Source organism: Alosa sapidissima, chromosome 10, assembly GCF_018492685.1.
Source record: "Alosa sapidissima isolate fAloSap1 chromosome 10, fAloSap1.pri, whole genome shotgun sequence".
NCBI classification, from domain to species: Eukaryota; Metazoa; Chordata; class Actinopteri; order Clupeiformes; family Clupeidae; genus Alosa; species Alosa sapidissima.
The window spans coordinates 5,238,869-5,252,156 of NC_055966.1; the positions used below are offsets into that span (position 1 = coordinate 5,238,869).

Sequence of the window (13,288 nt, forward strand, 5' to 3'; positions counted from 1 at the left end):
ATTTGAGTACATAGGAGAGCCCTACAGGAGTGCGTGGTCATTCTGAGAGGCAGGAGAAAGTTGTGGGACCATTACACTGAACTGATGCATTTATTAAAGTGCTTGTTTTCTCACCATCGATTTAAAGCTAATGTGTGACTTACTACAGTAAGTGAAAAAAAAAATCAAAGGCTGATATGATATGAACAAAGAACAATGATGGTTTAAGCTGTGCTCAAATAATTGAAGAGAGAATAAAGTTAAGCCTCTTATTCACAGAATATATTTATATAAGATGTAAAAATGCATTTAAGCTTTTATGTACATTTACACAATTTACTATTTGTTGTTACACATCATATATATATTAATACAAAATACAATGTTGTGATAAACCTTACAAATGTTATACATATATTACAAAATTTGGGTAATCAATACTGATAAGTTAATATGCTTTACTTAGGTGCATTGTTTTCTTTTGTACCACAAATTAATATAATTCCATTGACATTGCGGTATTGTGCAGAAATATTAAAGGAAATGATAATAATTGACATGGTAGTGGTGTCTCTTTGGACTAGTTTGGTAATTTTTGTTCAATGTCAGATCTGGTATCCAAAAGTACTCTGTATGTTAACAATGAAACATTTTGATATTAAAAGAGCTCGCAATAAAAAGGTTGCGAAATGCACTATGCGTTTATCAGTGAAACTGGAGATCAGACTTGTGAATATGTATTTAACTGATAGTAAATTTGTATGTGTTCATGTAGTCCTTCATGAGTCTCTCCTTTTCAGGCCATCCTCCATCTGGTAAGAAACAGTTTCGATCATTTGTGCTTTGTCATCTTTTTCCTTCTTGCAACAGCGGTTTTGTATCAGCTTGAAAATAGCTGCTCCTGGCACAGCAAGACTAGGTATTCCAGCCAAAATGAATATGATGACATAGATCCACTCTGGATATGGCTTCTTCTCGAGAGTGGGGAAGTTATCCTGGAAATAAAAATGTTTGATATTTGTCAAAACAAGAACAAAAACCACAGTAAGGATAGTACTCAACCTGTTCTCAAACTTGCCAAATTTCAAATATAGCACTTGAACTTGACTTTGAGAACTTTTAAAAATATTCTCAGATGTGTAGCACCAAAAACATAGTGTGCTGTGTGATATTTTGACATATTAAACAGTAAGTAACAGTATATTTCTTAAAACAAAAGATTTTTGCATCAGTGATGATGATCGAACTGATTTCTTACAGAGGCTGGATCCCAGGCGATGTAGAAGATATCCTTGGTGACCGTTGTGACCAGGTAGAACACAAGGATGGCCAACATGATGGCTGGACTAATGAATCGCCATGTGGCCTGCCAGAAGATGTTGGGCTTGTGTCCGATCATGAACACCAAGTCCTCATTGAATCTGGAAGTTAAAAAAATATATACCATGGTGAGCAATGTTATTTCATGCATCAACTACAATCCTCTGATTATAAGCCACAAAAAAACTCACCTGTCAATGCCATATACATACACCACTCCAATCATCTCACAGAAGGCAATGATAAGCAAAGGAATGGACCCCGCAAAGGTGTCAAAGAGGGCAAGCCAGTAATTTCCTGATCCTTGGACAAATATGAGTCCCACCAAGCAGCAAACGAGACAGGTTAGACCTGCATGCAGCAAGGTTAGGAGAATGGGGAAAGGAGTAGATACAGTATGTATTCAATCCAATAAAAAAAAAATTGTCTCAAGACACTTCACAGTAGGGTATAATCATTATCTTCAAGTCATGACACAAGATAAGAACTGCCAGTCAAACATTTCTTTTCTACATATTTTTGTATATGTATTTCAAGGATTTGAAATTCCTATTTACACCCACCTGTGACAGCCTCTTTGGGCCATGACTTGGGGAAAACCTTAAGGTCCTGTAGAGGGACCAACACCCCTTCAATGTTGCCGAACATGGATGACAAGCCCAGGCAGAAAAGCATGATGAAGAACAGGACAGACCATAGAGGAGACAATGGCATCTTTGTGATGGCCTCAGTGAACACAATGAAGGCCAGACCCGTCCCTTCAACGCCCTTAACAGGCAGAAAGTGTCACAGCTGTCATCAGATTCACAGGCATACTTCAATTCAGCAGTGTACCTTTTCATATTGACTGATTTATGCTTCTCTCTTTTTTTAATATGCTGTATGTCTAAATATGAACAGTCAAAAAGCCAGTGAAGAGTTCATACCTCACTGAGGAAAGTGTTCAGGTTACAGGTTTTAAGGTTGAGTGTTTGGATGACATTTGGATCTGTACTATTGTACAGAGCCACGACCTCATCATAGTTACTTGTGTTGACATCCCCCTCAGGAAGATCAAAGGCATTCATTAGGGCTAGAATGTTCCTAAAATTGAAAGTGAAAGTGTCTTTATTACTTATCTTTAGGGCTGTCAATCAATAGGACTAAAAAAATGTAATTAATTACATACTGGGTCAAATGTCACTATAGTGATATATATGAAATGGGATTAATCTATGAGGGGCCGTCTAGGCCTTAATTCATACTTGGTCTTACACACACTATCATAATCTTGCACATACACCACTATACTCATGCACACTCACTATTATAGTCATTTTACATGTATGTATGAGAGGGTATAGTCGTGTATGTGAGAGAGTATAGTAGTGTATGTGAAGGAGTATAGTAGTGAATGTGAGAGAGTATAGTAGTGTATGTGAGAGAGTAAAGAGTATAGTAGTGTATGTGAAAGAGTTTAGTAGGACTAAAGGAGGCGGTAGCTAGGCAATTACAATAGAATAGGCACCCCTCATGTCTTTGTAGCCTAATTTGCATTCGGTTTGCAGTAGTAGTTTAGTAATATTTAGTCACATAGGACTTGGCTGATTTTTTCCTCCACCACTAGGTCTACACGAACATTGTTGACAGTGTAGGTCCCGCCCCTTCCTTGATTTTAATTGGCTAGCTAGAGAGAAGTGACATTGACAAACCAATCAGGAACTGAGAAATCAAACTCCTTCCGTTTCATGCAAACTCCCTTCCGTTTCATGCAAACTCTCTCACACACACCACTATACTCTCTCACATACACCACTATACTCTCTCACATATACTACTATACTCTTTCGCATACACAACTATACTCTCTCACATTCACCACTATACTCTCTTGCATTCACTACTATACCTTCTCGCATACACTACTAAACTCTCTCACATAGACTACTAAACTCTCTCGCATACACTATTATACTCTCTCGCATACACTACCAAACTCTCTCACATACACTACCAAACTCTCTCACATACACTACTATACTCTCTCACATACACTACTATAGTCTCTCACATACACTACTATATTCTCTCACATGTACTACTAAACTCTCTCACATACACTACTATACTCTCTCACATACACTACTATACTCTTTACTCTCTCACATACACTACTATACTCTCTCACATTCACTACTATACTCCTTCACATACACTACTATACTCTCTCACATACACGACTATACCCTCTCATACATACATGTAAAATGACTATAATAGTGAGTGTGCATGAGTATAGTGGTGTATGTGCAAGGTTATGATAGTGTGTGTAAGACCAAGTATGAATTAAGGCCTAGACGGCCCCTCATATTAATCAGCGTTTTTTTAACACGTTATTATTTCTGTAATTAATTAGTCAAAATGAACGTGTTATTTTGACAGCCCTACTTATCTTTATACTTTTATTAGGCATTGTTGTTTTTTTTATTAATCATGTTAATGAGTAGGCCTATCATATGTGTGTTAGTATATTTAGTGAGTCATGAACATCATGTATAGCTGGTCATATGTTTTACATTTATAATAATGATACTGGACACATACCCACTCAGACAGTCATCAAATCGCTCTGTTGCTCTGAAGCCAATGATGCTGTATATGACTGTAGCAGCATAGACTGATGTGAAAGCATTGATGATGGAGATGATCACTGCATCCTGTTCACAGTTATTACTATGGACAACAGACATGGTATTATTATTATGCTGTCTGCTGTTCTGTTAAGCTTTGTTAACATGGCAGATGCAGAGTGTTTAGAGGAGTGTTCAAGAGCACTTACTGCACTGAGTTATAGCTGGAGAAGGAGATGAGCCCTCCGAAGGCTAACGAAAAGGAATAGAACACCTGAGCACCTGCATCCAGCCAGGTAGTGGGGTTTGCTAACTCATTCAACTACATATCCGTTCACACACACACACACACACACACACACACACACACACAGACACACACACACACACACACACACACACACACACACACACACACACACACAGGGGGGGGGGGGGGGGGGGGGGGGGTGGCGGGTGGCGGGGGATTAGTTCATTCATTTTATATAATTCTCACCCTGGGCACAATTGTTCTCAAATGAGGCATTACCAGTGTCTGTATATGGTGTCTGTATATCACCACTACTTACATCCGGTGTGAAGAGAAACTTGATTCCATCCACGGAGCCTTTGAGAGTGAGCCCTCGGATCAGAAAGATGGTGAGCACCACATAAGGGAGCGTTGAGGTGACGTACACCGCCTAGGAAAGGCAGGAGTGAGTGGACATATCAACTGTTTAAAATAACACTTTAATGTCATATTATTATGCACTCATTTATACTGATGTGCTGCAAAAACATGTGCTTAACTAATTTGTTTTGTTATATTGTAATTATTTTTTAACTTTTACTACCCTTATTGTTCACTGAATTTAGCATGAATCACTCTATTGCTTCAGAGAGCATGCCCAAGCTTTATTTTGTAAGACCATAAACCTATAAATCTAAGGCAATCCTATTCCCAGTAAACATTTACAACCTTGTGTCCTTACAGTCCAGCCTTACTGCCATCATTAAATGTCCTGTACTTTCCTATTTCACCTTGACGTACAGAGTGACTCACAGGTGTCATTCAGAATCAGTGCCCATGCTAAGGGTCAAACCTACCTTCCCCGTGGTCTCAATGCCACGGATGCAGCAGATATAGAGCACGCCCCAGGCACTGACCAGACACAACACCATCCACCACTGCAGACCCCCTGTGTCATCGATCACAGCAGTGGTGTTGAGCGTCTGCCGGTACCAAAAGTAATCCACAGGCGAGCTCCTCACACACTCAGACTCCAGGCCTGTGGTTTGTGGGGTAGAAACTTGGATCAATTTTACACAAACAGTGGAACAGAAACATCTTCCATCTGTCATGACCAGCTTAAATGGATTCACTGTCCTTATGGAGCATCCAACTCACCTGTCCCGTTGGCATTCATAGGACACTGGCTCCATGGCAGTGGCTCCTGAAATGAGTTGAAGAAGTACCACATGACCCAGGCAATGATCATGTTGTAGTACAGACTGATCAGGAGAGACACACCCATGGAGGCCAAGCCTGCGGAGCAGAACACCATGTCAGGATGTGTAGAGTGGTCCACAGGTGACAACTCTCAACATGGACAAACAACATTAGTCTTAAAGAGGCCTCACCGACTCCAAGCATGTAGGGGTTTATGGTCCTCCAGACCCCCAAGCTGCCTTTCCTCAGACGCTGGCCAATGGCAAACTCCAGGTGCAGTAGAGGGATGCCCTCAAAGACCAGCAGGATCAGGAAGGGGATCATAAAGGCCCCTGGAAATAATAATAGCTGGGTTTACTTCCTAGATGGGTGAGACTGTAAACCCGTGTGGGGTGGGGTTTAATAAAGCATTTTTTTTATTATTGTACTTTGGAAATATGAAACACACTTTGAACCATAAAGGTATACTGCACTTAATTATTATGACAAAGTTGATATTGAAAATTCAAGTTGAAAGTCTAATCTGGTGTCCAGGGGGTCACATGCTGATGATAACACACATATCTGCCTTTGTTCTGAGCCTGAGACTGGTGTGCTGTGGAATGCTGTGCTCCCCAGTCAGGGAAAATAAAATGCAACTTGAGATTTCTCCTTTGTTGATAGTGTGTAAAGTATGACCACTTAGGCACATGTTATTCTTTGACTGGCATTTGTTGACACAGCTGATAACAGCCCAAGAGAACAGATTAAGTGTTGGGAACAGGAAAGGGTTCAAGGCTATAAGTTAAAAACCATTACACAACAGGAAAGTTGTCTTTTTTCTTTGTTATCAACGTGGTACTGGTGGTTCCTTTTCAAACAGTCAATTACCCTAAAAAGATTGATACCTGTGTGGTATGCACTTTCCATGGAGAGCAAAGTCACCCTAACTAGCAGACTTACATGTCAGCCTTTTTCTCCCCATACAGCCTGGTTAATATGTGAAGATACCACCGAAGAATTCACACCGACTGAGTGACCCTTACAAGACTCCTGGTTAACCTTGACTTGAGGTAAATATGTAACAACTGTAGATAAATAAAAGGTGCATAATCCTCTTACACCTGAATAGCAAACTCATTTCAAGCTACCTCTGTGATATGAAGACAATACTCTCATATCCACATATGCTACAAATCCTAATTCATATACTTTTCCAAACCATTGCATACTCTGTATTCATGCATTATGAAAAACGTTTTACTTTAAAATAAAATTCTTAAATAAATAAATGAAGCTGCAATTACATTTGCATCACTCAATAAATTCAGTGATCTAATTGCAGGTTATAGTGATTATTCAAATTGTGAATGACATGCTAATGAATTAATAGTCTGAATATCAACGCTTAGTTGAATGTGTTGCAATCCATATGAGACATTAAGCTCATAACATTTGTTGTTCTGCCTGTTAGCCATGTTTGTCATCAGTATTGACGAGCCCTTTACTGAAAATGTACAAATGTCCTTATTTCCTTACAGAATCCCTTATTCCTTTACATGGACATGTAATTATTTCTGAATCAAGTATCAAATCTCAGAGAAGGTCTCACACATTACATTGTCTTCACTATAAAATATTATTGTAATATTTCCATTAAGTTGCAGACACACGTATTTAAGAATCCTACAGTTTTACAAAAACATTATAATTAACAGGTCTAAACACTTTAACATGTCCCATTCTATTCTAAAAATGTTCTCATTTGTTGTGTTTTCATTGATCTGACATTTATGGAACATTTGTAACATTACAAAAACGGTCTTACAAAGGTTTGCCTCTAAGAGAATAAATAGAATACATTCCATCATTTTGTTGAATTATGAAACATTCTCTACCAAACTGTAATACTACTGTTTCTGTTTGAGTTTGACAGCTATTCACCATAAAACAGGATGAATTCCCATAAAAGTTGGTAAACTCTGAACTTTTAGAAACTTGAGTAATTTATGTGCCCCATCATGCCGCCCCATACAGCATCTTGTTTCTGTTTATTGTCAATTATTTGTTAATTTGTCTGTTTATGTCTTGATGACTGTGTGTGGAGCTCTTTGAGTTGCACTCTGTTCATATATAGCAAATGCACTATATAAATAAACTTTCCTTACCAAAGTTTACAGACATTTAAAGCTGAAGGTTCCTTGTTACCATTTTGTTTAGTCATTCAGAAAGCAAAAGACTGAGATTTCACAGTCAAACCAATTGTCCTCCAAAACCTAACAATATGAGAGAAATCATTAAATCATTAAATCAGTCTCTTACCTCCTCCATGGCTCTGGCAGAGGTAGGGGAAGCGCCAGACGTTGCCCAGGCCCACGCAGAAGCCCACGCAGGTCAGCATGTACTGGGCCTTGTTGTCCCATTTGGGCCTGTCCCCGGCCTCCTCCACCTCCAGCTTGTCCAGCTGCTCATGGGTCAGGATCCGGTCCTCCAGGCCTGGGTTTGGGAGCTTCAGCTTCATGCCTGAGTGTGTGCTGCTCCTCTGAGTAACAGTGTCTGTTTAGATGCGCTTGTGTACAAGTGGCAGATTTATGGCAGTGCCAATGGGTGACTGGCACAGTAGTTGCTCTGTATGTTCTGTACATGCAACTCTGACACGTGGCAGAGAGATGTCCCGAGCGCAAGGCAAAGGACAGTATTTATAGTGAACTCCGGCACCTTGTCAACCTTCGGCTGGAGCCACAGCCTCTCCTAAATTATTGAAATCTGTACAGTCAGCTGAATGAGGCCAGTGCAAACTGTCACTTCAATGAAACTGCACTTGACAATAATTAATGTTTTATCTGTGATGTAGGACACAGCGAGTCAACCACCTCTAATTAAAGAGCCCCTCCTCAGGTCCTCTGAGATGCCAATCAGAACAGAGATAAAGATCTATATGACCCAGTGGAGACTAGAAATGAGGGTTCAACATTCAGTTCAACAGTCAATACTGCTATCTTGGGCTTTCACAGAAAAGCAAAGGAAGTTGTGTTTTAAAAGGTGCTTTGTTATTGATGACATTTTCTAATGTTTACATGATGGGGACAAACATTGACAGAGCGACACTTGTTTTCCCTACCATATTGTCTGTAATGTTTGACTTCTCCACAGCTTGTCTGTATAGCGCCCCTGCTTGTGTAGGTGAGGAGCAGAGACACAGTGGCGGCCATTGGCTATAAGAGTTCATATTGGTATTTGAAGGGAATAGTTTATGGAAATGCTTCTTAATATTAAGATTAAGTTCTCAGAGAAAAAAAAAAAAACACTACTGACTTCCGTTACGTACAGGTTTTAAATAGCAATAACTCATTGTTAAATCTCTAATTGCATTGATATGTTCTGAGAGTGTGATAAAAAAGCAATCATGAGTACACTGCGGTTCCCACAAAGCCATGCCAGAGGCTGTCATAATAAATCATTAAGCTCAATTGGATATGGGGTGGACGGAATATCAAATGTAACTGAGAGTTTTAAACTTTTGCTGCTTGAAGCAAAGAGCATTATATTCATCATAACAAACTACGCTGTGCTACAATTTAAATTGATTATATTGCTACCAAATTACATTAATTAATAACTTTGCAATTTATGCAGATGTATACAGTGTGCTAAAGGCTACAGTATACACAAATAAGTTATGTTATGTTACATACATTTGGCAGGTTAGAATATGTTTCCACTTGATTTAAAACTGCAACAGCAACAACTTAAAATACAATAGAATAAAACAACTTATTAAATAAGAAACAATAGAATAAAACAACTTATTTAAAACGGATCTGTTGAATAGAGTTGGTATTTGAATACCTATTACAGTAATAACATAGCCGTGCATCAGAAGGACCATTGGAAACAGTTGGGATTTGTGCCACTTTCTGCCCTCTGGTGGATCTGATGTGAGGATGCATGAGTCAAGTTTTACTCTATCAACATTTCAGAACATAAAGATTAGTGAAATCTAGTACATAGTATACTGCTGATATGTCTTATCAACTAGCCTACTGTAAATTATTTCTGTGATAGCCTACTATTCAAGCCACCTTTGCTGTATAGTTGGGCACACCTCCTCATTTGTGGAGTGGCAAAGAAATTGGTGTGGCTCCTTGGAAAGAAAAGTACAGCTGTATTGTACTCCAAGCACTACTTTGAAGACAATTTTGGCAGACTCTCATTTTGTATGTTCACGAAGATAGCTACAGCGGTTGAAGCTGTTAGAAATCTGAAAAGGGTGTGGAAAAAAGGTCATGAGTTGTGCATATTGAAATGACATACAATTGTGTACAACAAAAATATAAACAGCTACTATCTTATCTGTTTCAGTTAAACTTTTATTAACTCATATAACCTATATTAGTTTAATTAGTTGTAAGACCTCTCTTAAGGAAAATCACCTTAGACCCTGCAGTTCTGAATAACTATTGGTCAATATTGAACCTCCCCTTTTTAAATACATTTTTAAAGAAAGTTGTTTTTAAACAGCTAAGCCATTACCTGTACTTCACCTGTATTATGGCGAGGTTCCAATCGGGCTTCCTCCTTCACTAAAGCACAGAGACATGCTGGTCAGTGTTGGAGGTGACCTGAGGCTGAACATTGACAGCAACAAACTCCATTCTCTCCTGCTGCAAAACTCTATACTACTTGAAAAAATATAAATTATTGGTGAGTTTTTAGAAATTGAATCTCCACACCAACTAAACTACTAAGCTTCATAGCCTTATTTCTTGCCTTAGTGTGGAAATGAAGTAGCCATAGGCACAGCTTGCACACTCATGATTTCTAAATTTGTGCCACTCCAAAACACATTTTTTCCCACGGCAGCCAGTTGACATGAAGTTTGGAAAGGACAGGACAGGTGTTACTTCACCTTCACCTTGATGAAGTCACTGTTCAATTTAGCAGAATCAGAACCTTAATTAATGTCTTTATTACCACCTGGACTTGCTGTGAAATAATGGTCCTTCGGCTCATATTTGTATTACAGGTTTGGGCCAAATCAGTGTTTTTTATTTTAAATGCATCTCCTGACTTTCGGTTGAGTCGTGGAAAATGGACCTGGGCCAAATCTATAAACCTGTGAAAAAAACTGCATTGCTAGCCACGCTGAAACCTCTATCAGGTGCCCAGGCGTGGCCCACAGTCAGATAGCCTACCGTATTTCCGCTACAGACGGATCTAAAGGCTTTCATGCGGATCCGTCCCAAAATAAATTGCTACTGTATCTGGGACCTGTTCTCCAGTCCCTTCACCTGTTGCTTGTTAGTTTTAAATTTATTTTTAAAAAACTTTTACTGGTTTTCAAATCTTTCAAATCTCTCTATACCATTCAGATGCCTTTAACTCACACTCCTCAGACTGGCCTGAAGATGGCACAATCATTGAATACTAAAACATATCTTTTTAATCCACAAATGTGCTTCATGATCATTTTTGTTGTTATGTCTTGTATTTATGTGTTTTATATATGGTCTGGCTTTGTATTTGACCTTTTTAACTTCCTTTGGAAATCTCCTTACATTGCTGCACGAAAGGCACTATACAAATAAAGCAGTAGCCTACATATTCACTACATTCTGACACGTACCCACGTAAAAAGGAAGGGATCGCACACATATGTCGTTAACTAATTGTACAACAATTAATTGTTAACAAACTATACAAACTATGAATGCCCATTTAACGCAGACTTGTTGAATCCACCTCCGAACTTTGATTACAGGTTACAAAGCCCACGTGATATCCTGAACATTGATATTGTAATATGGAGTCCAATATAACCCTTTAGTGGAAGCTGGCTCACTAAATACGGCAATAGGCTTTCCCCCATGAGGTTAAAAAATCATCTGAATCCTTGTTGTTGCATTTATTTTTTATTACAATTTATACAGCCATTGTATTTTTGCACTACAAATAACATACAAATGAATGCAGGAAACTCAACACGCACTTTTACTGAACTCATGAACATGAAAACATGATGCATGCCATAGCAAATCTCATTCTTAAGTGTTCTCTTCTTGGCCGATGGATGCCGCTGTTGCGCGAGGTTTTTGTGTGGATGCGCTGTGACTGCGGCTGAGTTAGAGGTGGAATAGGGAGTCCCCAAATCTCCCTGAGTTTCTCTGCAGACGTTGTCCCGTCCCGTCCTGTCCGCAGTCTGCCTCAGCACCTTGCCTGCCCACAATGCCCTTGGATACTGGCGTGCCTCCTTCAGACAATCTGCTGTAGAGACTCAATTCTTAATCGCGCACGAATTGCGGGGGTTTTACCCTTAACATTGGGAGGAACAAGGGGCTAGAGTCGTTGCCCCTCTGAACAGTTTTTAATGATTTTATCTATGCGATTTTATGTGACGGAGTACGTTGGCGGATAACTGACAGAGCAGCAACTGCAACTGCTTCACTGGTTACCTGCTCTAACCGCGGTAGCGCGATAGAGCAAAATATTACAGCGGTATTTACTGATTGTGCGGACTTTTCTCCAAACATTTTTGCATGGATGTATAATGGCTACGTTTGTATGCAGGGTACAGTTCCTAGATGATACTGATCCATTTAACAGCACAAATTTTCCCGAGCCGACCAGACCTCCTCATTACACATTCAGGGAAGATATTCCTTTTATTAATCAAATTGCTGGAATCCATCGGCTTCTCAAAGCCCCACAAAAGGTACGTCTTTGGAAAGATCAACTTTGTGTGACAACTTTTTGTCGAATTGTTTAGGTTATGATTATGATTGCGGGTTATTGTAACAGCAATATCGAAATTAATGTCCTATTCACCTCATGTAATTTGACAGTCAAATATTTTGAAATGTTTGACATGTATGTGTTTGTGGGTGTGTGCTCGCCCGTGTGTTTGTGAGGGTCTGCACTTGTGGGTATCTGCAGAATCATGCTGGTAGCTGATAAACTAGACAAGCATCTTTCCCTGCTGTTGACTCGAGATGTTTGTGTAGCATGTATTCCCAAGTGCTTCTCTCTCATGGATGTTTCTCAGGTGAAGTAGTGTGTTCCAGGCAGGCCTACCCATTTCATATATATAGAAATACGTCTATAACACTGTCAGTTATATCATGAAGGGACACTTGGCCATTTCCAAAACACAAACACACAATCATGGCGTGAGACAATTTTAGGAAGGATGCTATTGTGGTCATATGGAATGTTGGGCAGCTGAGGAGCATAGCAGGAAGCTCCATACTTAAGAATCTGCAGCTGTCACTGGGGCAGCCAATCCACTGGGTCTGTCAGTGTCTACACGTATCTCTTCATCTGGAGCTGGCCAGACCCCTGAGCATGAACGTCCCACCTCAGCTCTGCACTCCCCACTGATTATGTTTGTGCAGAACATTAGTGTTTATCAAATTTGAATCCCACAAGACATTAAATAATTACCACTGTAGTGTCCTTTGCCTAAATGAATGTCAGGTAACTCTGCACATCTCTGTTACTTTACACATGCAGTGGCTATATAAGTCTTTCCCAGGGTAGAGTCCTCTGTAGTGATTTATGTGTGACTGTTGGCTGAAGGGTGTGATCATGCCAGGCTTTCTTTATGTTGATGTAGTGCCATAGCTAAACAGGAGGATGACATATGTTGTCTAGATTGTAAATCAAAGTCATTTATGGAGAGTGACTTAGCACATTTTCATGATCAGAGATTCACGAATACCAATGATGAAGCAGTGATTTCTCAATCACCACTGGTTTCATGCATTTGTTTTTGATAACATACCAAAACAATAAACATGTGTGGCCAGGATGTGGAAGCATGGAGGATATGGAAATAGATGCATTCATGACTGGGGAGTTTTTTCCTGGCTCTTCAGTACATTCATATTTTTGTTCTTGAGAGCCAGACACCTGGCTTCATTTAGCCTTTCTCTGAGTTGGTACGGAGGAGGAGCTCTCCTCTTGCAGTCCCTCC

General features: G+C 39.6%; 2 protein-coding genes and 1 long non-coding RNA gene across 6 annotated transcripts in view; 2 read left to right on the top strand and 1 right to left on the bottom strand.

Annotated features, from left to right (window-relative positions):
- Positions 1 to 71: 71 nt before the first annotated feature.
- slc6a19b (solute carrier family 6 member 19b) lies at positions 72 to 8,046 on the bottom strand. The gene is made up of 12 exons (XM_042107991.1): positions 7,639 to 8,046; positions 5,529 to 5,669; positions 5,296 to 5,433; positions 4,995 to 5,176; positions 4,478 to 4,588; positions 4,118 to 4,230; positions 3,883 to 4,011; positions 2,226 to 2,382; positions 1,863 to 2,067; positions 1,491 to 1,650; positions 1,238 to 1,400; positions 72 to 974 (listed from the first exon to the last, which is right to left on the bottom strand). The coding sequence occupies exons 1-12, from the start codon at positions 7,835 to 7,837 to the stop codon at positions 759 to 761; spliced, it is 1,914 nt and encodes a 637-aa protein (XP_041963925.1). The 5' UTR covers positions 7,838 to 8,046; the 3' UTR covers positions 72 to 758.
- Positions 4,516 to 7,482, top strand: LOC121721243. Its single transcript, XR_006034770.1, has 3 exons — positions 4,516 to 4,603; positions 6,306 to 6,389; positions 6,858 to 7,482. It is a non-coding gene; the product is annotated as an uncharacterized LOC121721243 (long non-coding RNA).
- A 3,430-nt stretch (positions 8,047 to 11,476) lies between the features above and the next one.
- fhod3b (formin homology 2 domain containing 3b) overlaps positions 11,477 to 13,288 on the top strand; it is a 106,311-nt gene continuing 104,499 nt past the window's right edge. For all 4 annotated transcript variants that reach the window (XM_042107408.1, XM_042107409.1, XM_042107412.1 and 1 more), the window contains exon 1: positions 11,477 to 12,028. In XM_042107408.1, coding sequence (XP_041963342.1) covers positions 11,864 to 12,028 — 165 coding nt within the window. In that variant the 5' untranslated portion in view covers positions 11,477 to 11,863. The remainder of the gene's footprint in view (positions 12,029 to 13,288) is intronic.